Source organism: Meleagris gallopavo, chromosome 3 (genome assembly GCF_000146605.3).
Source record: "Meleagris gallopavo isolate NT-WF06-2002-E0010 breed Aviagen turkey brand Nicholas breeding stock chromosome 3, Turkey_5.1, whole genome shotgun sequence".
Lineage (NCBI taxonomy): Eukaryota > Metazoa > Chordata > Aves > Galliformes > Phasianidae > Meleagris > Meleagris gallopavo.
Window position 1 is genome coordinate 6,692,590 of NC_015013.2, and position 22,288 is coordinate 6,714,877.

The 22,288-nt window shown below is 39.9% G+C and overlaps 1 protein-coding gene across 1 annotated transcript in view; it reads left to right on the top strand.

Moving 5' to 3' along the window:
- KIF13A (kinesin family member 13A) overlaps positions 1 to 20,704 on the top strand; it is a gene marked incomplete at its 5' end in the record, with an annotated part of 73,710 nt that extends 53,006 nt beyond the window's left edge. Inside the window, 13 exon segments of the mRNA XM_031552687.1 lie at positions 148 to 203; positions 1,371 to 1,403; positions 1,406 to 1,494; positions 2,221 to 2,397; positions 3,356 to 3,448; positions 4,120 to 4,272; positions 5,748 to 5,825; positions 6,358 to 6,405; positions 6,873 to 6,984; positions 7,898 to 8,049; positions 8,559 to 8,663; positions 16,520 to 17,609; positions 18,498 to 20,704. Of these exon segments, the coding sequence (XP_031408547.1) occupies positions 148 to 203; positions 1,371 to 1,403; positions 1,406 to 1,494; positions 2,221 to 2,397; positions 3,356 to 3,448; positions 4,120 to 4,272; positions 5,748 to 5,825; positions 6,358 to 6,405; positions 6,873 to 6,984; positions 7,898 to 8,049; positions 8,559 to 8,663; positions 16,520 to 17,609; positions 18,498 to 18,781 (2,470 nt within the window).
- Between the last annotated feature and the right edge of the window lie 1,584 nt (positions 20,705 to 22,288).

Below are 22,288 nucleotides of genomic sequence, written 5' to 3' on the forward strand. Positions count from 1 at the left end.
TCTATGCAACACAGACAATCAGATTAGCCATCTGACACCTTTAGTCACTGATGACAGTTAATATGAATCTTTCACAGAGATTGGTTTGCCCTAATTATTTTGACATGTATTTGGCTTCCTTGTTGATAGCAGTTTGTTTTGTTTCAGGATTCCACCTGCAGGGATGGAGACACATATACCCGTCCTCTTCCTTGATTTGAATGGTATGCTGTAATGACAGATTAAGAAACTTGGGAAAATAATAAAATTTAGTTTCTAATGATGCACTGATAGATGAAATAGTGCATCTTAAATATCTAAGGAGATGTAAGAGAGTTCTGTCAATGACAGTGTCTGGTATAGATTGTGGAATGTTCTTTCTTCTGATTACATATGTTGGAATAATTAAGCACAATTATTTTAAAATTAAGGTGCAAATCAGGGAGCACGCTAGTACAAAGATTGTGTATTCAACAAAAAGCTGTAAAAGAGCAAGCTTAGTTTAAATGGAAGAAGAGAAAAAAACATTTTGTGTGCATTTCGATGTACAAATCCACAGGTCATAAAAACACTGGGGAATCTCCCACCTGTTCCAGATCTGAGTTATCTGTAGAAGTTTAAACAGATGGTTTAATAAGGAGTGTGTTAGAGTATCTAAGTGTTCTCCCTTTGAAAACACTTAGTTTTAACTTTGAGAAGAGTACTGATTTTTGTTCTTAGAACACAGACACACTGTTTAGCAGCAAGAGACTGGAGTTTGCACCATATTTAAGGACTGTTGAGGAAGTAAGTCTGTAAGTATAAAACTCTTAGACATGAAGTAGAGAAGGATCCACAAGTCCTGTTACATCCAGCACATCATTGTGCTCCTAGACATGTTTATACAGGCAACACACTAATATCTTTTTTGTACACTGCTTTTGAAAAATTCTTTCATCAGTGCTCACAAGAAATGTTTTTGTTTTTCATTATAAGCAGAGTTTAGCAGACAGAAGGCCAATAGAACACATTCATGGATCATTGCACAACAGTTTTTTTATACGTTATACAAAACCTAACTTTATTAATACTGCTGTTCTCAACCTGGATACATCAGAACTGATTTAAATAAGAGATGAGTTGTTTAGGTAAATTAGGAACTTTATGGCTGGGTAAGTTCCTTTCATGAATACCTAAAAATAAATTGGAATTCTGTTTAGGCCATGTGAGAACATGTTCAGAAGTAATCTTAGCCAAGTTTTACTTCCTATTTTGTGTGCTTGAATTATTTTTGAAATAATGCACATTAAGATTAATCAGGGCTAAATGTATTATGAAATTATTACAACTGTGCCTCTCTATATTAATATTCTTTGGTGTGAAACTATTTCCTTCTTTGCACATTTCATTAGCTGATGACCTCAGTGCCAATGAACAACTTATAGGCCCCACGCATCAGGAGTTAACTCAATACTACCAAAGGAGCATGGGAGTCCATTCTTTTATCTGCCGATCATAAAACACAGTGATGATGAGGTAAATTTAAATTTCTTCTCTTCTCCCTTCATCCTGTCTCTTGCAGGCTCTTTGATTTTTCACAGGAAACTGCTTCTATTGTTGTTTTCACAAGGCAAGGCTTAGTGATTAAATAAAGCTTTTTCTTTTGTAGTACACAATTCCTTTTTAAGTGTAGTAAATGGAAATTGTTGGAAGTAAGAAGTTCCAAAACATGCCTGGAATCAGTCAACTTGTGTGCCTTCCACTTTCAGTGCCTTCTCAGGCCAATACTTAAAAAATCATTTGCAGAATAAATGGCATGCTGAGATTCAGAAGGAGACGGGGAAGGAAAAAGATTTTCTGCAGTATGGGAACAGGTTTATTCTGTATAGAAAATTGTAACTTAATCTAACAAGTGGAAGCGTTGTCATTGAGTTCAGTAAACTTTCAATATAGATGCAATACGATTTGTTTTTCTTCCTTCAATTTTGCTTCTGCTTTTCCCTCTGCCTTCCTCTGGTTGTAAACTTTCTTTTGGGGCAAGGATTTTGTGCTCCGTCATGTTCTGTTGTATCCTAACATCTATTTTTATGGTTCTTCTGATACATTCCTTATTATAAAAGAGTCATTTTACTTAATTTTGCTCAGTGATGCTCATTGGTCTTTCACAAAAGCATTGTTTTACGCCATGTTAAATCATTGCAAATTATTGTCAAAGTAACCAAGGCTTTGATTTTCCTTTTTCTGTGTGATTTTTCTGTGTAGGTTTCAGCCACTGCTGCCTGGGACTCTTCTGTCCATGATTCAGTGCATCTGAATAGAGTAACTCCTCAAAATGAGAGGATTTACTTAATAGTGAAGATTACTGTGCAGCTCAGCCACCCTGCTGCAATGGAACTGGTCTTACGGAAAAGGATTGCAGCCAATATTTATAACAAGCAGGTAATAAGTTCATATTTTACTACTAATTTTGTTTTATATCCCTGATTTTATGAATGTTTTCCTAGCTGCTTGCTTTGTTTTGCATGTCTCCTGTTCTTATGAAAGACAAATGAAAAACAGATTACATAGGTTGCAGTGATGCTGTGCTTGTCTGATACAGTCCTTTGAGCTGTTCATTTTTCAACCTGACTTGGTTCAGAGTATGGCAGATACTACTTTTACAACAACAACAAAAAAAGTAGTTTAGACAATGAGGTGCTCTCTAAAATTGCATTGCTTTCTGTTTCCCAGACAACTGAGACCAAGAGCATATTTCAGAATTGCTTCAGATTTTGCAGTGAGAAGGGGAAGTGGAGTTAGGACACCAAGCAGCTATTGTGCTACTAAATAACTTACTAATAGCTGAATTCCTTGCCTTTTTGTATTTGAGATATTTTCCCTTGCTACTTTCATTTGTCTAAAATGCCTTATGAGGTGGAAGTTAAGTTTACAGTTCATGATGTAAAGGCTAACTAATGATAATGAAGCATACTAAGTCTGTGACTGTAACAGTGAAAGCTGTGGTTACTGTCCCAGCTGTGGCTAGAAATCAGAGCTGTGCTTTGCTATAGCAAAAGGAGTTTTCTGCTTTAGAGACTTCCTACAGCCACAGTTTCTCAGTTTCAGGTTATTACACAGGAACTGAGCTTCAGTGAAAAACAGGAGTAAGCTGTTACTATTTGAACTTTGCAGCATTTTATACTGTTACTATTTGAACTTTGCAGCATTTTATACTGAGCACAGGGCTGTGTGAAGTACTTTTAAGGACTGTGAATACTGAAAAGGAACTTTCTAAATCGTTGTCCTGAAAATTGTGCTTATGTGGTAAAATAAATTTTTGCACTGCAACTTTTCTTTGTCTTAAAGCGGTGTAAGTAATCATTATCAAAGCAGTAACTGAAAATTACTTTATTTCTAGAGTTTTACCCAGAGCCTGAAAAGAAGAATATCCCTGAAAAATATATATTATGCCTGTGGAGTGACCTATGAAATAGTATCTAATATACCAAAGGTAAATTGCACCATGTTTCTCTGGCAAATTCACTGAAAGTAACAGAATTACCTACTGCAATGAGCCCTGCTTTATTGATATGAGGCAACTTGCCAGAGTGCATGCCCTGAAGCTCAATAGTGAGATCATTTCTACTTATAAACAATGGAAAACTGAGGATTTTATTTTCTCTTTTACTGTGTAAACTGTGTTCTTGTATTATGAAATTGTATTAGCCAGTACAGGGAAATACAGAGGGTACTCAAAAGGGCATTCAGGTCAATGAAAATAGAGAAACAGCTGAGAAATTTATTTCAACAGGAATATAAACTGATTTTTATATTACAAATTCGTAGAAATCGAAAATGTATTCTAAAATTGATTTTAAAGGTAAACTGGAGAAATAAAAACAAATAGTTTAGTCACTGTGTAATTGTTGCTTTTGTATGGTAGTACTTTAAATTTAAATTCTAGAGAAATTATGCAGTGAATCTAAGGTTCAGGAAGGAAGTTGCATTTACTTCCTTTCAGCATCGTTTACACATGCGTTGAAAAGTCTTGGATTGTTGATTATCATTAGGATTACTGATTAAGATTAATTTCTGAATTGAGATGATGTAAGTAAGTGAATGAACACCTTAAAAACAGTACACTTCAATTTGAAAAGCTAAATAGTGTAACTTGCAATTTAGGCTACAGAAGAAATTGAGGATCGTGAGACCTTAGCTCTGATGGCTGCAAGGAGTGAAAATGAGGGTACATCTGATGGTGAAACTTACATTGAAAAATACACACGTGGAGTACTGCAAGTGGAGAACATTTTGAGTCTTGAACGGCTAAGACAGGTAAGGAAAAGGCACTTAAGGCATCTTTTGAACTTTTTAATTACAATTTAAGTAGAGGATGTGGGTGGCTTTGTTTTTAAAATAATAAGTGTTGCTTGTTTTTCAACTGAAGTGAAAACACTGAACAATGTGGGATAAATGTAAGACTGTATTTATTTCACTCATGTGAAATACAGAATTGCAGCAGAGGTGGATTAAGTAGAGCTAGCAATGGTGTAATAGTCAGAAACTGAACAGGCAAAAGCCAAAGTATGGATTTGGATTTCAGATAGAAATTTTGGTGATTGTGTGTGCAAATTAAGATTTGCAAATGCAAACTCTATTTGTTGTTGTTGTGCCATGTTGTCACTGGGGAAAAAAAAAAAAAGATTCTGGCTGAATTTCAGGGCCCAGAGTGTGGCGATCAGTAGCACAAGGCCGACTTGGAGCCCAGGAACTAGCAGTGTACCCTAGAGATTGGTACTGGGCCTAGTTCTGTTTAACATCTTTATTAATGATCTGGATGGAGCGTACCCTCAGGAATTTTGCAGATGACACAAAACTACAAGGAGTGTTGATTATACCAAAGGGTTATGCTGCCATCCAGAGGGACTTTGACACGATAGAGAAATGGGTACAAGGAATCTCATGAAGTTCAACAAGGAGAAGCGCAAAGTTCTGCTCCTGGAGAGGAACAAACCCAAGCACCAGGACATGCTGGGGACATCCAGCTGGAAAGCAACTTAACAGAAAAGAACCTGGAGTTCCCTCTTGGGCACCAAGTTGAACATGAGCCACCAAAATGCCTTTGCAGCAAAGAAGGATAGTAGTATCCCGAGTTGCATTAGGCACAAGGTATTGCCAGCAAGTCAGTGGAGGTGATCCTTCTCTACTCAGCACTGGTGAAGCCACACCTGGAGTGCTGTGCCCAGTTCTGGGCTCCCCAGTGCACGAGAAACCCAGACATACTGCAGTGAGTACAGCAAAGGGCCACAATGATAATGAAGGAACTGCAACATCTCTCCTATGAGGAAAAGACAAAGTTAGGACTTCTCAGCCTGCAGAAGGAAGGCTGGAGGGTGGGGTAGTAGATTATTTCATTGTATTTCAGTCATTTCGGTAACTAGAAAGAGGGTTCAAACACAGCAGAAGCAGACTCTTTTCAACGGTGCCAAGTGACAGGATAAGAGGCAATGGATGTTCTGTCTGTACATCAGGAAGCAGTTCTTTGCTGTGTGAGTGCCTGAGCCATGGAATGGATTTGAAGAGTTTCCTCCCATGGAGATAGTTAAAAGGCATTTGGATGTTCCCTTAGGTAAGTGGCTGTAGGTGGCCAGTTGAACTACTTGAACCCAGAAAGGTTGAACCATAAAACCACCAGAGATCTCTTCTAACCTCAGTGATTCTGTGATTGTCCTGTTTGATTGCTTCTCATGAGGGCATTGTTCATCTTTGATAACAGCACTATTTTAAGTGGGATCTGTTCTTCTACATAGGCAGTTACAGTCAAAGAAGCACTCTCTACCAAAGCAAGAAACATCCGCAGAAGCATGAGCACACCAAATGTCCACAATGTAAGAACCTTTCTCCTCTGGTAAATTAGTGTGAATTGGGTGGAATGGTGTTGACTGTGTACTGATGTAATACTTGCACGATGTGATATGGTAATGATTATTCTGAAATAGGACTAGTCAACCTGTAGAAAAGTTGACATGCATGAAAAAAGTCAGTCATCCAATAGAAATCCCTCCTCACAGTTTTCCTTTCTGGAAGAAAGCAAGAGCAGAGGGAGAGTTGGTCAGAACTCTTCTTCTTGTATACAGGTAATAGTTTGCAAAGAACTGTAGAATGATGGCTGCAGTTATTCAGATTGCTTTTTTTTTCACTTTGATGTAAAGGTCTCTTTCACTTCTTTTCATGGTGGAAGGAATGGTTTCTGTTTTGTGTGCATTTTATGCATTATTGTATCACCCACTCAGAACAAACGTAGCTGTCCTTCTAAGTAATCTTATCTGAAAAGTTAAGATTAAGTGTTCAGTGTCTCCTTAAGACATCTTATAAATAAAAGGAATGCATTTTGTCATTCTGCCTCTTGGTGTTTTGTAGGTATCCTGTAGCCGACTAGATCTTTCTGCCTGTGATGAAGATGATAAGGTATGTAAATGTGAAAGTTAAAAAAAAAAAAAGGTATGTTTACATAATATATCTAACAGTTGCTAATTACATCCTATTTTGAATTAAGCTCTTTTGGTCTTCTCTGCTTTTTATATTAGAGTTATAGAAAACTATATTTAAGAAGGACAAAGATAGAGAAAACCCTAGAGAAAACAGAATATTGATGGAAAAGTTGAACATCTACTGCCATACTGTTAACATCTGCCTCTGTCGTGGGCCAGCATAATAAAATAGGGATTACTTTTGGACCATCTCTCGTATATTTTCAAAGAAAAGCTAGTTGCTTCTGAATTATCCATCATTTTCAAGACAGAAAAATGTCTTGAAGTCATAAAATTGATATATTTGAGGTTTAAAAAAAAAAAAGATGAATTTTTGAGTTTACCTATTAACTTTTCCATGTTTTCCTGTATCAGCATGCATATTTATGTATTTTTGTCTCTTAGGGTTGGTCTGAAAGTCACCTAGATATGTCTGACTGTTCTTCCAGTTATCAAGATGTATCATGCTATGGTACTTTACCCAGGGAGTCGCCGCGCAAGAGCAAAGATGGCAGTGGTGAGACTCTAAAGTATACGTATAGTGATTTTGCTTGTGGTTTTTAATCACTGTGCTTGACTGAAAATCAGATAAAGAACAGTGTTCTTCCTATTATATTCTCAGTTCTTTTCTCCTATTCAAATGCTTTATCCAGCTTCTTGCTTCAGCAGCTAAACATGATCTGTGAATAGGGGGGAGAGAAATGTATGAAGATATTCAGGAAAGTATAAGAAATTGAGAGTGTTCAAAATCAAATGCAAGACAAGGTAAATGTGGATCAAAACAGAAGGAGGAGAGAGAAAGAAAAGCTGCTGCGGATTTATGAATTTGACAATGAAGAGGCTTGTGTGAAAGTGGGAAGAGTCCTTTTGCAGGTTTTTTGCATTGTTTGGATATTTGTTCTTCCATGTCAGCAATCATAGATGTCTTATTTTCTTTAGGTCAAATTGTAACCTGCTCTTCTTGGACAGGAAGCGTTGGTAGAGCCAGTGCTTCCTTGCCCATAACTTTCTTTTTCATCACCCTAATTACTCTAGCTTGGTTCCTGTGCAGAATTGCAGTGTTGTGGACAGAGGAAAGATAAGGCACAGGAAGCAAAAAGCTGTCAGTTTGAGTTTCAGGGATGCTTCCCACTCTTTATGACTGAGATGAAAAGAAGAAAAACTGGAGCCTCGGAATGGAAAGGGCAGATACTGCTGTTCTCTACTTTCCTTCTCTTTTTAGACTGCTCAGAGGAAAACAATCTGGCTTTGTAGAGTTCTGCACTATCTCATGCTTGAGTCAGTGGTTAAATATTAAAATACTGCCATTCTTTCTGTAGCCATCAATTTGCCAAATGTGCAGCTTAACCTTCTATTATTTTGAATTTTTTCTCTTGCAGTTAAGATATGAAGAACCAAAGTTAGAACTTCTTTTTTTTTTTTTTCCTTAGGTATCTTGTCAGAGAATTCTCATGCTTTAATGACCAGCCCTTTTAAAGCATTTTCTCCTCAACCACCCAAGTTTTTCAAACCCTTAATGCCAGTGAAAGAGGAACATAAAAGGAAGACCCCGCTTGAAAGTCGACCTCTGCTTAGTCAGGAGGTAATGTTTGCAAGCTATCTTGTTCTTTGTGGAATCAACTAATTCTGCATTCTTGGCAAACTGATTGCCACATGCTACTGTTTCAATCCAGTTTTGTAATTATTTGGTTAAAATTCATTATATTTGGTGGGTTTTTCATTGTTTATTTTTTTACCTGAAATATTTGGTTTGCTTCACTTCTTGGTAAGTATTTTCCTTTACTGGGTATTACTATTTTAAAGTAACAATAACCCCCCTTCTTTTTTTTTTTTTTAATTAATTCTATCTCTAGTTCTAGTAATTCTAGTGATTCTAGTAATTCTGTGGTGGTTAGAAGTCTGACTTTTATTCCTCATCATAAAACACTGTTGAGAAGAGTGCAAACGCATGAGTTTTTCTTCCTGTTAACTTTGGTAAAACATATGGCCACTATGAGTGTTTGGCTTTCAGTGTCTTAATGCCTTTCTGCCTCACATGCATATTTAGCCTTTGTGGTTTGTGTGATGTGTTGTGTGTCTTAACCTTTGCAGAGTATGCCTTCATCTCAGGTGCATTGTGCTGGCTGTGTTGTGCCTTCAGGAAGTAATGCCAACAGCATGCCTGTAGAAAGCAATAGCATACATAAGGAAAAGATTGTAAGTTCTGTACCAGCTTCTGTTATGAGGCCTGGTGGTGGGCTTAGGGCCCTTTGGTGGTGGGCTCTAGGTACTTAATGCTACTGCAGCAGGAAAAGGATTAATTTGGATACAGTCACTTGTGATTATAACTAATAATTATGAGCGCTTGCTTGCTTAGCTTACAAATGCAATCTTTAATTGGAAATAATTGTTGGTGTTTTTTTGTGTGTTTTTTTTTTTAATTTGTGATTCCTCTCATGGGGAGGGTGGAAAATGGGATGCTTCAGTTTTTACAGGTCACAAATAATCAAATAAAGTGTAGCTTAGTGGATCATGTTGTTGTCACTCTAATATGCCTTGTGTGTTATCCAGATTTTGTGACTATGCCCCAGAGTAAATGGAATGATCCCACTTGGTGTAAGTAACTGTGCATTCAGGTGTGGGTATGCTATAAAAGCTTTATCTAATTGCCTGGTGTGGGATTAATATCACTAAAATAAGGTTGCTGCTCTTAATTAACCTGCAGCCTGTCTTCCTTGTAATTCAGGTGGTGCAATTAGGTGGAGGGTTTTTATTTTTCTATTCAACTGTCAAATTGTTTTCTCACTGCTGCTTCAACAAAAGATGCATCATTTCTGCTTCATGAAGAACTTGATTTTTGAGCTGTGGAAGATGGCTGTGAATATTTGCTCTAATCAGAGCTTTAGATTTAGCATTTGGAACCTTGAATTTATTTCCCTTGAATAGTACTATGAGCACGTCACTCAAGGTTCTAGTGAGGGATTCCTGTTCAGCATTTTCATTTCCTACCACATAGCCGTGCTGTGAGAAAAATCACTTTTGGTTATTTCTAATGCCATTTTGTAGACTGTTACATCAAAGTCTCCTGAGAGAGTTCTGGTGCATGCTTTACAAGCTTGGCTGCTGTTCCTGTGTTGCAGCTGTTTTCTCTTCCGTCGTGTTACTTTTCCATAAGGAGGTGTGAGTCAGTATGTCAGCTGAGTCACGGACACAAATAGCATGAAAGGTATTTGGAAGGCAAAATCTTCCACTGAGTTGAAAAACATGCCATAGAATGTAATCTGTTAGAAAATTTTCCATAGCAACATCAGGGCAATTGTGATCCCTTCAGACAAAGCGGGGTCCCACCCCATGCATGCTCTGAATTAACATGGATATTTGCCTGTGCTGTTTTCCAAAGATAAGCAGGAGCTTTTGGAACTGGAAAAGGGCAGTCTCCTCCATCAGACATTTCCAATTAGACTGAAACTAATTCACTGAATGCTTCAGACCCGCTGTAGCCTACGAGGCACTGGAAAGAGCTGTAGTTTCAGTTCCCAGCTGCTTGCTCATGCCCTTTCACTGACTTGTCTTGCCTCAGCATAGATTTTTCTTTGGTTGCATAGTAAATCATATTAAGGGGACTGATCCATCTAGGTGAAAAACTATGCATAGAGTTAGTTATATTTCAGCTGGATCTGCTCTCCTGTCTGATCACTGGAATGAGTATAGAGCAGGCAGGTAAGAACTAGCAGCTGCTCACAGGGAGGATATTGAGAAGCTTTTTGCATTGAGTTTAGCAAATGATGGTTTCTGGGTTGTTTTTTGTCTGTGTTTTTATTTTTTGTTTATTGGTTGAGTTTTATAATCTCTTAGAAAGGAAGCCTTTGTAAGGCTTCCCAGGCTACTCTGCATTTTTAGAGCTGGAACAAGTCTGTGTATTAGCAAGGCTACTGGAGTAAGCATTTCTTGCATGTGGAAGAATAGTGTCCTCAGAATGAGTTGAGGGCAGTTCAGATGAGTTGGGCAGCATCATGCCTCCACATGAAACTTCAGCAGTCTGCTCCTCTCTGATTGCAAGTGAAGGTTTCACATTATTTATCTCTAGTCTGAACGATTGCTTCAAGGCACAGAGCCTTTTACTCCTAACTGATCACTGCATGATTGATGTAGCTTCAAGTGGGATGCTTTCTTCCATCTTTTAAATTGTACTGCATATAAAATGTATTAGAAACAACGAAGTGACTAAACATACAGAAGTCCAGTCATCTTAACTGGACTCGTATTTTGCATCTAGGTAAACATAAGAGTAATATTTGGCCTTTTCCACATGTTTGTCCATGATCTTAACATTTTCTTGAATATTCAAAGCATCTGTCAAAGACAGGGGGCTGAAGTGGCTTACAGAAAAGGTTTTCCTTTACTTGGCCTTAAATGCAGCTTTGAACCTGAAATTTCAGATGGCACTTCCACTGTGTTCCAAAGTAGTCTGACACAGGGGTGAGCCCTCTATAAAATATGAGTACAGTGAAATATGCTAAGGTCAGAGTAATGTTTTTATACTGATTGTATTTGCATACTGCCTGTAATTGTGTCTCAGGATTGGGTTTTGGTTTTTTTTGTGTGTAGGAGCAAATCCTCTCAGTGGGCAATAAACTTGATGCCGTGAAAACCAAAGCAACTGTGGTGCAACCACCAAATAAGTATTATTAATTTTAAATTAAAAACTGAAACAGACATCTTTGAGGTTCCTTCAGAGCTATAATTCAGGGATATGAAAACTTTAAAAAGTAGTAACAAACTAGGTTACTACTTAGTAAGCAGGTGTTTGGAAACTGCTTTTTGTCAGAATTCTTGTTTACTTTGCTTCTGTTATTACTAAATCCTGACTTGTCATCTTTATGTCCTTAGTTCTTTCTGTACGTTCCTACTGTAACCAGTTCTTAAATCTTTTTTTATATAATAGTTTTGTTATCTCCCAGGGAGGTGCTTGCAATTTATCAGTTTCTCAAAGATTTTATACTTTGGTTATTTCTGAGCAGTACAAGAAGGCTTCCTTCTTTTTTCCCCACATCTGAAATGCACAGGAATTTAAATGGCCCTGAAATTGCTTTACTTTTAGAATTTCTCCATCAGGAGGCTCAAGAGGTGCTTTGAAAGGAAATACCATAATCTAGGAATAAGACTGCATCTCTGTAACTCAGGTTTTGGATTTCTGATGTTAGATAACCCCCAAACTATTAATTACTGGCAATGTGATTTTTATTATCTTCTCCTCATCGTGTTGTTGATGTCTGTGTGTCTGCAAAACCATTTCTCATTTACACTGCCTTTTATCCAGATGGATTCTAAGCATGATCCCTGTGCCCCCTGAAATTCTTTTTCAGTTAGATGAGGCATCTTGCAGGATTCTGTGGTAAAACAGAAAACTGTTATAAAAATGCCTCTTGGTCTCAAGTGGGTGTTTGCTTACTATCCACCAGATGCAATACTTCCTTTGCAAAGTATGTAACAATTTGGAGAGTTCTTGTAACATCTTAAAAGCAGCATATTTGATAAATGATAAATGATGAGTTAGAACATCTTTGTTTGTTTTGGGGGAGAAAATAGGGGGGGAAAAAGAAAAACCTCCGAATTAGAATGGAGATCTTGTTACACAGACACGTGTTGCCTAATGGATGCCTATGTGGACATTTTAGTTAATTGTGCTCCTGAATGGAACAAGGGAACTTGTCACAAAGGTCTTGGAGAAAGCAGAGGTACTCAGTGTTGTCTTTACCTTCATATTTACCTGCAAAACCAGCCTGCAGGAACTTCAGGCCCTGTGACTCAAGGAAAAGTTTGGATCAAGTTAGATTTGCCCTTGGCAGTGGGCCACCAGTTTGAGCAGCGCTTACACTCTATATGCATGTCCACCATGAGTGCAGAGGAGGCGAACTGATGTTATTGTGAGGCCACTCTCAGTTATCTCTGAATGGTTGTGGAAACTGGGAGAGAGCAGGAAGATTCACCACACTACAGACCTGTCAGCCTCAGTTCCATTAGTGAGAAGGTGATGGAGAAAATCCTCAATCTGCATTTCTAAACACTTGAAGGACAAGAATGTCATCAGGTTGTCATCATGGATTTGAGTGACCTTCTATACTACAGTGACTAGCTTAGTGGAAGAGGGGAGAATAGTGTTATTTAACTTGACGTTAGCAGAGCCTTTGACACCATGTCCTGTAACATCATTGTAGACAGGCCAGCATGTATAGATTGAATAAGTGGATGCTGAGGTAAATTAAAAACTGGCTGAATGGTTGGGCCAAGAGAGCTGTCAGAAGCACAAAAACTTCTTGGAGGCGTGTAACAAGCGGCTTAGTCTCTGTCTGAAATACTGCTGGTCAGTATTGCTCAGCATCTTCAGTAATGACCTGGACAGAATACACCCTCAGCAAGTTTGCAGGTGATGCAAAACTGGGAGAAGCAACTGGTAGACCAGAAAATTATGTTGCCTTTCAGAGGGTCCTCAACAAGCTGGAGAACTTGGCAGAGAGGAATATTGTCGTGTTTTCAACAAGTAGAAATATGAAATCCTACATCTGGGGAGGAATATCACCAGCACCAGTGTATGCTCAGGGCTGACAGGATACTGGAGTCCTTATGGACAACAAGCTGGCCATGAGCCAGGATTGCTTGTGGCAGACTAAACATGTCCTTGCAACAGAGAAAACCAGCAGTACGCTGGGGATCATCAGCAGGCTGAGTGAAGAGATTCCTGCTCTCTATTCAGCTCTGCTGAGGCTGTGTCTGAAATACTGTGTCCAGTTCTGGGCTCTGCAGTGCAGGGAAGATAAGGACTTACTGAAGTGAGTCTTGTTGCACAGCTACAAAGATCACTAGTGGCTCGGTGCAGCTGACATTTGAGGAGAGGCTGAGAGCTGGGACTGTACATCCTGGAGGAGACAAGGATTCTTGGAGAATCTTAATGCATAAAAAATACTTAATGGGAGGAAGTGAAGAAAGGGCAGGTCCTTCTCCTCAGTACAGGAAAGATATGAAGGCCCTGAAGCATGTCCAGAAAAGGGCAATGAAGCTGGTGAAGAGTCTGGAGCACAGGTCTTATGATGAGCATCTGAGAGAACTGGGATTGTTCAGTCTGGAGAAGGAGAGGCTCAGATGAGACCTTATCGTTCTCTACAGCTGCCTGAAGGGAGGTTGTGGCAAGGTGGGGGTTGGCTTCCTCTCCCTGGTAACTAGTGATAGGGCAAAACATAATGGCCTCAAGTTGAACCAGGGGAGGTTCAGGTTGGATGTTAGGAAAAATTTATTTCCCAAAGAGCGGTGAGGTATTGAACAGGCTGTCCAGGGAACTGGTGAAGTCACCATCACTGGAAGTGTTCAAGAGATGTTTAGAGGTAGTATTAAGGGATGTGGTTTAGTGGGGAAAAATTGGTGGTAAGTGGGTGGTTGGACTGGATGATTTTGGAGGTCTTTTCCAACCTCGGTGATAATGTGATTCTCAGTAGTACAAGTGACAGGACAGCCAGTGGGCACAAACTGAAATAAGAGATTTCATTTGAACACAGGAAAATACTTGTTTCACTGTGAGAACGGTCAAACGCTGAAATGGATTGTGCAGAGTGTGGAGCCTCCGTCCTTGGAGAAGCTCAGAATTCACCCATGTGGACACTGCCCTGGCAGTTTGCTTAGCTGACCCAGACTGGGTGGGAGGATTGAACTTAGCGGTCTTAAGATGCATTCCATCATAAACAGTTCTGTGAATACTCTGACATAAGCAAGCTGAACAAATGTATTTGCCTATATATATTTGAGGTTTTGTTATACAAAGTTGTTTAAGCAGAAGAGAGATGTCACAGAGACATGTCTGCAGTGTTCAGAGTTCGGGTTCAGCAGTGACAGGCAGTGTACAAATATCTAGGTATGTTTTCTGATACAGCAGGTGAAATTTTTGAGTTCTGATTTTTCAGGCTACAAAATGTAAGTACCGTAAAACCTGGAAATGAAAATTGAAGGGAGGGTAGGAGATATACTAAAAGAATATGGTAGCGTGGGTTCTTTCCCTGCACGTGATGAGTTTCTTTAGGAGTCTGACTTTCTTTCCTCATCCATAAAATATTTTAAACATTTGTCTAACGTAAGGCGTATTAAGAATAGTTGTTACACTCAGTGGGGCATTTAGATTCAGAAATGTTAACAGCACTGAGAAGATGCAATCAGTGCATAATACAGTACTAAAGATGGAGAGAGGGGCATGATTCAGTTTCTTCCCTTTGATAAAACTTTGAGAATTATGGATGAGATCAGCAAGTGAATTTGCATTAGGACTACAAGTGCTTCAAAGTGAAAGAACTTCAGGCAGCAGTCCTAAGATAATTGCTGAATTGCATGCTAATGTCATACTGTCTTTAATTGTGTGCCCAAAATGAGGCTGATATCTAGAGGTCATGTCTTTCTTGAGTCTGAAAGCCAGTAGTATTTGTCCTGTTGGCTAAAACAGTCTAGTGAAAAGATATTGCCTTCACCTGCAGGCCTCATGTTGCTTGTATTATTTGATCATCACAGATGCACAAAAATGCCTTAAGTAGTATGAGGTAAGATCTGAAGTTCCTAAGAATGATGGACCTAAGTAGAGACATTTGGTATATATTGTATCTATTACTGCTTTAGAGGTAGCCTCAGCTGGCAATTAAGTGACTTAGAGAAGAAAGCTGATATTTAAGTATAACATTATAAAGGTCAAGAGAATGTTGTTAAGTTGGATCATGCTGAAACATTTTGTCCTGGTTATTATGAAATACAGGAAATTTTCTCTGAAGTATTTTTGTCTTAAATGTGTTGGTTCTCAGTGCTTTGATCACCTGGTTAAGTATTGTGTTTCTCCTCTTCCATAATTCATGGCAGCTTTCTGAAAGTGTGGAACTACCTTGGTTACCATGCAGGATCAGTCTTTGAGACTTGCACGGATCAGTATTTGAAATACATATTACACAGAGAAATAGTAGGCACTTAAGGTCTTCTAAACTTCTATATATTTCAACAGGCTTTTTGGTTTGGGTTTTTTTTTAAATATTACACTCTTGGGACTTTATCATAAACTAATCATTTAATGCATACATATATCTGTGTACACACACATTATATATACATATGTTCACACACGTGCATACAAACACACACATCTTTAAATGAAGAAATGCAGAGTTTGAAAAGCCTGGATGTGGAGTCATGCCTACTGTATTTTATCCTGAGGAGAGCTGCGTGTCTGTGTTGCTGGGGTTTCTCAGATGCGTCCTGACAAACTGATGTTCTCAAACCCTTTGTTCTCAGCTTCACATGCATTCTGTGAAAGCCACATTTGGATTTGTCACCACATATCATCGCTCTTTGTCATTGTGAAATTGGGGGAGCTGCTTCCAAATTCTGTCAGGTTAACTGGAGTCATGTATTTCCCTCCAAACATGTACATGAATGCACATAAATGCTTCCTTGAGGATTTTTTTTTTTTTGCCTTTGTTTTCAAGCATATTGTGAATGTGTTTAAGTGTAATAGCTAGGAGTAAGCAACACTATTTTGCCTTACTGGTATGAGATTAATAGAAAATCCTATTGTGCAGAATGATTCTTAATGATCAGCATTGCAGCAGAGACCCTTTTAGCCCTCTTCTGTTCCCGTGTATCCATTTTGTTAGATAGTCAAGTGGTTCTATCAAATATCTTCAGTAGGTTTAATAAGCCCAAATAATAAGCAGAAATGTTTTGTAATACGTGGCTTTCAAAAACAGAATGTGATGAAAATATGAGAATATCTAACTTTTTAATGTAAACTTTCCTTATTCCAAACTATATTGCTTTATATTTTCTGGACTATTTAGAACTAATCTTTATTTTCTAAAAATTGAATGGCTCAGATAATGTGGATAGGGTTACGTTGCCAACGGTTCTTTTCAGAGGGAGCTTCTCTTCTTCAGCTGAGGAATACTAAATGTGCACATTTCTTCGTGTTCAGAAGGGCAAAATCAAGTAAAGTTAATTTTCTTGAGAACTTTGCTGTTGTAGGCTGCTAATACCACTTGACTCTTCTTTTACAGGATTCTGAGGAGGAAGACAGTGAGTTGGAGGCCATTCATAAGAAACTGATAAGTCCACAAAGTTTTAAAAATTTCCGACCTTACGTACCAGAGGAATTTGCTGACTTCAGTGTTTACAATGCTAGCCTGGAAAACAGGGAGTGGTTTTCTTCTAAATCAGACTTCATGAGTTCACGTGTTCTTGAGAAAGAGGTATCCCGCAGCCCCACCACTAGCAGTATCACTAGTGGCTATTTTTCCCACAGTGCCTCTAATGCTACTCTGTCTGACATGCTTATTCCCTCTAGTGATAGCACAGACCAGCTAGCCTGTCACACAAAGGAACTGGACTCTAATGACCCTTCAGGATCATCTCTTGCACATGATATAAGATCTTTGAACAAGGAATTTTGTGAGGCAGAAAAGGAGTTAGCGAGAGAAAAGTTACCTGTGTTACCACTAAAAGAAAACAGTGCCTTAACAGAACAAGTTCCACTGTCCCTCAATGCCACTGACAAAGGCTCTCAGCAGTTACCCAGAGTTGGATCATTTTCAGCTCTGAGCTCCTCAGGTGGCAGAAATACCTGTCATACAATTGAATTTTCTGCGCGTGAAGCTACAGTTGAGCACACAATGGAGATTGTTGAAGATCACTCATTTACAGAGTTTATGGGTGTCGAAGATGGAAAAGACTTTGACCACTCAGCATCTCCACAACCCTGTTCTGTTGTGTCCTCCAATGGCGTGAGCACCTCGGAATTATCCCCGGGAACTGGCAAGGAGCAGGACACATGTGAGGCCCAGCTGGGCTCTGCAACAGCAGGCAGTCAGCTTGCAGACGCTGTGGGAAGGCCTTTGTTTGTAAAAGAGACTTCAGACCTTGAGACTTATCCTGATATTTCCATAGATGATTTTACTGGGAAGGACCACTTGGATGGGTCTGACTGTGAAGACAGTTCTTCTGCAGATCAAGCCCATGTCTTGCCTAGCTGGGTGGCAGTGGGTGAACAAGTCTGTGTTGGAAGCAATAAGGTGGGCACGGTGAGATATGTTGGAACGGTGGATTTTTCAGCTGGAGTCTGGGTTGGAGTTGAACTAAACGTTCAGTTAGGTAAGGCTGAGTATGCTCTGGATTATCTGTGCAGTTAACATCATCTGTTTTAAAGTTGCATTATAACCATACTCTGTTCACTCTTGGGAAAAACTTGCAGTTTTGTAATCATTTGACATCTGAAGCACAGCATTCTAGGCTTTCTGTTTATAGAGATGCTTCGATAAGGATAGTTAGCTGTCTCAAAGCCCTGTTCTTTTACTTAATGCAAAATAATGCTTTGCATGTCCTAGTAGTTCCCATTGGTACCCATCTGTTTATAGATCAAAAAAACAAGCAAAGCCTAAAATTAGCAGATATTTCAACTTAGAGGTTCATGGGCAGTGCTAGCCATGGACGTCACTTGTCAGATGAGTTTGCTACCTGTAGTTTTCAGAGAGACTTATTTTTCTATTAGGTAATGACTTACACTGTGCAGGTTTTCTTTGACTTCTGTTGGGTGAGGTCTGAAAAAGAGCCTGTGTTCTGTAAATGCTAAGAGATTCTTACAGAGAATGGCTTCAGATATGTTGATAAGATGGCTTTTTTAGCACTTTAATAGATACTAACACTTATACAACAAGTTTCTTTGACAAATAAGTACTAAGCTTCATAAGTTAATTGCTTGAGAGTTATTTGTTTTGAAAAAGAACAGATGTGTGACTTTTTAAACTGTTCGTTGATATAATAATATTTTAGGAAGTCTTTCTTTGGTCGCAGTTCAAGGCTTCCTTTCCAGGTTTTGCTCATCCTTGTGCTTGGTATCTATCTGATTTCAGCACTCGCAGCTACAAATCTTGACTCTTGCACAGATGGTCAGAGAGATTTGCACTTCAGTACCAGAATTACATGTGTAATGAATGTACGAACATCCCAACAATTAATTCTGTGTCTTTATTTTCTTTGAAGGGAAACACGACGGGACTGTCAAAGGCAGAGAATACTTCCACTGCAAACCACGGCACGGCGTGTTTGTTCGCCCCGGGCGCCTCAGTAAGGCACCAGCATCCACAAGGAAATGCAGCAGCACTTGGCGGTCTCAGGCATCTTCCACTTCAGAGAAACGGAGGAGTTCTGTACTTCAGGGCTCATCATCCACTCCTAAAGCAGGAGAAGGCCTCTGTCATTCAGGAGATGCGGCGGCTTCTGCTTTTTCTAGGAAGCAAGAAAACAGGAAATCGTGGATTAACTGAACTGCAGTATTTTTTGCACTTACTACACATATCACTGTGTGGAAAACTTTATGGATTTTGGAAGCTATTGTACATTTAAATCTGTCCATACAGAATGCGTATTCTCTAGGATCCTTGACTCCTCTAATTTTTTTATAAATAATATATATTATATATATATGAATGTGTATCTATAGTTTGTCTGCCTGTGGGCAGATACGGCTGCACACTAAAACACAGTTAAAGCTGATGTGTAGATAATTGAGGTACTGGACTATTTGTTATGCACCAACATGGGAGATATATTTTAAACAACTAGAAATATTTTATTGTGGACAAACAGGCTGTAAATCCGTGTTTGGAAAAAGACTACGGTTTGCTGTTTTTCATTACCAAAGAACTCGTTTTAGACTGACACATTTGCTGTTTTTATCTTTCTATTGTAAATGTTTTAACTGATAACGTGGTGCCATTTTCCTTTCAGTCACTGGGCACCAAGCAGCCTTACGTTCTGTGTTTAAGCACACTGAAATATCCAACTGCTTCATATTTCTTGTCTTCCTAGAGGCCTGCCACTGTGCTGATGAACTGGCATTGTACTGAGGTGACTGACAATGCCCGAAGCTGTTAGTGTGGTATTTTGTGTTACCATGAAGCAGCCGGGCAGTTTGACTGCAGAAACAGTATTACTGCAAGGGTGTGATAGGAAAACACTTTGGGGTTTGTCTGGGGGTTTTTGGGGTGCGGGGGGGAAGCGGGGAAACAAGACACAGTAGATGGATTGTGACTGCAGACTTTGCACTTGTTACTTGCTGGTTATTATCAAGATGAAATAGAACCTGCGAAAGTAATTTTAATCTGTAAAGTTTATGTTAATAATGGGAATGATGGAGGGATTTGTGTCTGGTGCTCATGAATTCCTACGAAGGTTGTTCCACATGTAGATACTGTAGATGCCTGTACAAGTGTTCTGGATGTTTGTAAAGTAACATGGTAAAAAATGAGTGACGTGAGTGGCCTGCTGTACCTGTTCTTTGTTCTGAGCAAGTGAGTGACTGAGATACCTGGGACCTTACTGACAAGCTGCTGTTCTTTCTCTGATTGTTGTGTACAGTAAGCGGACTCTAGTGTGTTACTATTTACTGTAAAGAACTGTAATTTATATACTGCCAATACTGTATTTAATTGGTACAGACCTATTGTGTGTTAGAATACAGACTGTTTACTTGGGATTTTAAAGACATCGTTTTGCTTATATTTGATACATTTAGGTTCCGTGGTCACATAATAAGCTTAATGCCATTACTAGCTGATGGTGCTCGGATGCAAAATACTTTAAGAATGCTGAAGGACTGCAATGGGAGTGGAGCACCTGATGATGTTAACCTGTATGAACACTGGCTGGTTCCTGTGGCACAAGATGAGCGCAGCCCGTGTGGATACACCTTCCTCATCTGCTGCCTTCCCTTCTCAGGGGAGCAGAGCTGGGTGACTCCTGCCAGAGAACAGCACGGGCACTGAGAGCTTGTGGACAGGGGAGAGCGGGCAAGTTCCTGGAAGGCAGATGCACTGCTAAAGACGTACATCCCTCATCCAGGCAGCTGGGAGGTGCTGTGCCAAGGGGGCAGGCGCAGAGCGTTGTGCTGTCCTTGACGTGGCTTTTGCCAGCACTGAAACAGGATACTGATGTGCTTGTGTTAGTTGATTCTGGTGGAATGAAGGGCTTTGCAGAAGACATCTTTTTCATGCTTTTGGAGTCCACTCAGAGTTGCTTTTGGTGCATTAACAATGATTGTTGCTGGAAAAAAAAAAATTACTATAATGGAAAAACTTGTTTACACAGAAGTATTTTATCAGGCACAGATGACCCTAAAACACTGTCAAGTATCTTGAAGTTAATTTTAGATGTCACTTTAACCTTTTTATAAAGCTTTTGAAAAAATACACGTTGTATGTGCATGAACATTTGCATAAATTATTGTCCTCGGCCACTGCAAGCAGTTTTGGAAGTTAATATGGTCCTTTTCTTACAGAATTTATACCAGGTTAGCATCAGCTACCCTTAGGAATACAGAACACATGGTTGGTTCATAAACACTGGAGTGCTTCCTGGAGTGTACAGTCTATGAATGGCAGAGAAACCTACAGAAGCCAGGCTGTTTGCACGAACATTTGACTTAACCCATGCTATCCCAATGTTTTCTTTTGCAAACTCGGCATATTAACACATTTTGTCCCAGGCAAGACGGGACAAAATGGAAGGAACGTATGTAATGAGTGCAGTGAAGTTATGTGGAACTGCAGGCATTGATGTGCACTAATAACTCTGCTACACAAGTGAGAAGTATGTTTTCTGTTGGTAGTGCCGGAGCAGCAGTGGCTGTCCTGAGCTTTTTAACCAGTAGAAAAATGCCATGGTGACTGTTCAGTTGCAAGTTGCCTTTCCTCTTTCCTAAATATTGTCTTAACCAGCATTTAAAAGGAACAGCCCAAGAAGCAGGATCTACCATCCACGATGAGACTGAGATATTAAAAAGCAAACCAGCCCTAACTGTAATGCTGACTAATGAGTGACTGCTTCTGGCTTGAGCTGCCGGCACACATTGCCAGTGCAGGGGCTCACCTGCTGGAATGATGTCGCTTAAATTATCAGCCTGGCTACAGTGCTAAATTGGTCCCGTGGCCCTTGCCTTGTGTTCTCAGTGTGTTAGCTGTTTTGTTGTTGCTGTTGTTGTTTTTTTCCAAAACCCTTTATGAAGATTCAACTAGAGCCCTTTTGGAACTGGCACAGGCAGAAGCACAGGCAGGCTGGGGTCAGTGCCCCTCAGCGTTTCCCATACTCCCCTACAACAGGAAACTCATCTTACAGAATTCACGGGGAAAAGAAAAACTGAAATATTTAAGAAGTGTGAAATCTCAGACTGAGGAAGAAGGGATTTAAAGTTGCCAAGGAAGGGCAGGGAGGAGGGTGAGGCCGAGTGAAAGCAGTGAGTGAGCATTTTCTACAGAAAATAAGCTAGAAGCAGCTTGCCTCATAAAACTGTGGGAACTGTGAGTGGTTGGAGTGCTGTTTATGCATGGATGTTGCACGGGTTGGATAGTGATAGGATAAGGGGGAAGGTTTAGGTTAGATATTAGGAGGAAGTTTTTCACTCAGAGGGTGGTGAGGCACTGGAACAGGTTGCCCAAGGAGGCTGTGGATGCCCCATCCCGGGATACATTCAAGGCCAGGCTGGATGTGGCTCTGGGCAGCCTGGTCTGCTGGTTGGTGACCCTGCACATAGCAGGGGGTTGGAACTAGATGATCATTGTGGTTCTTTTCAACCCAGGCCATTCTGTGATTCTATGTCCGAGTAAAACAAAGTGCGGGGGCTTCGCTAACGGACGAGGGGCCCCGCGCTGAGGCAGTGCCTCGTCCTGCCGGCCGTGCAGCGGCACCCGGCTGCTCCGCGGCACAGTAAAGCCGAGCAGCGCAGCGCCGTTCAGCCAGGAGCCGCGCCGCCCTCTGCCGCTGCAAAGAAACAGCGG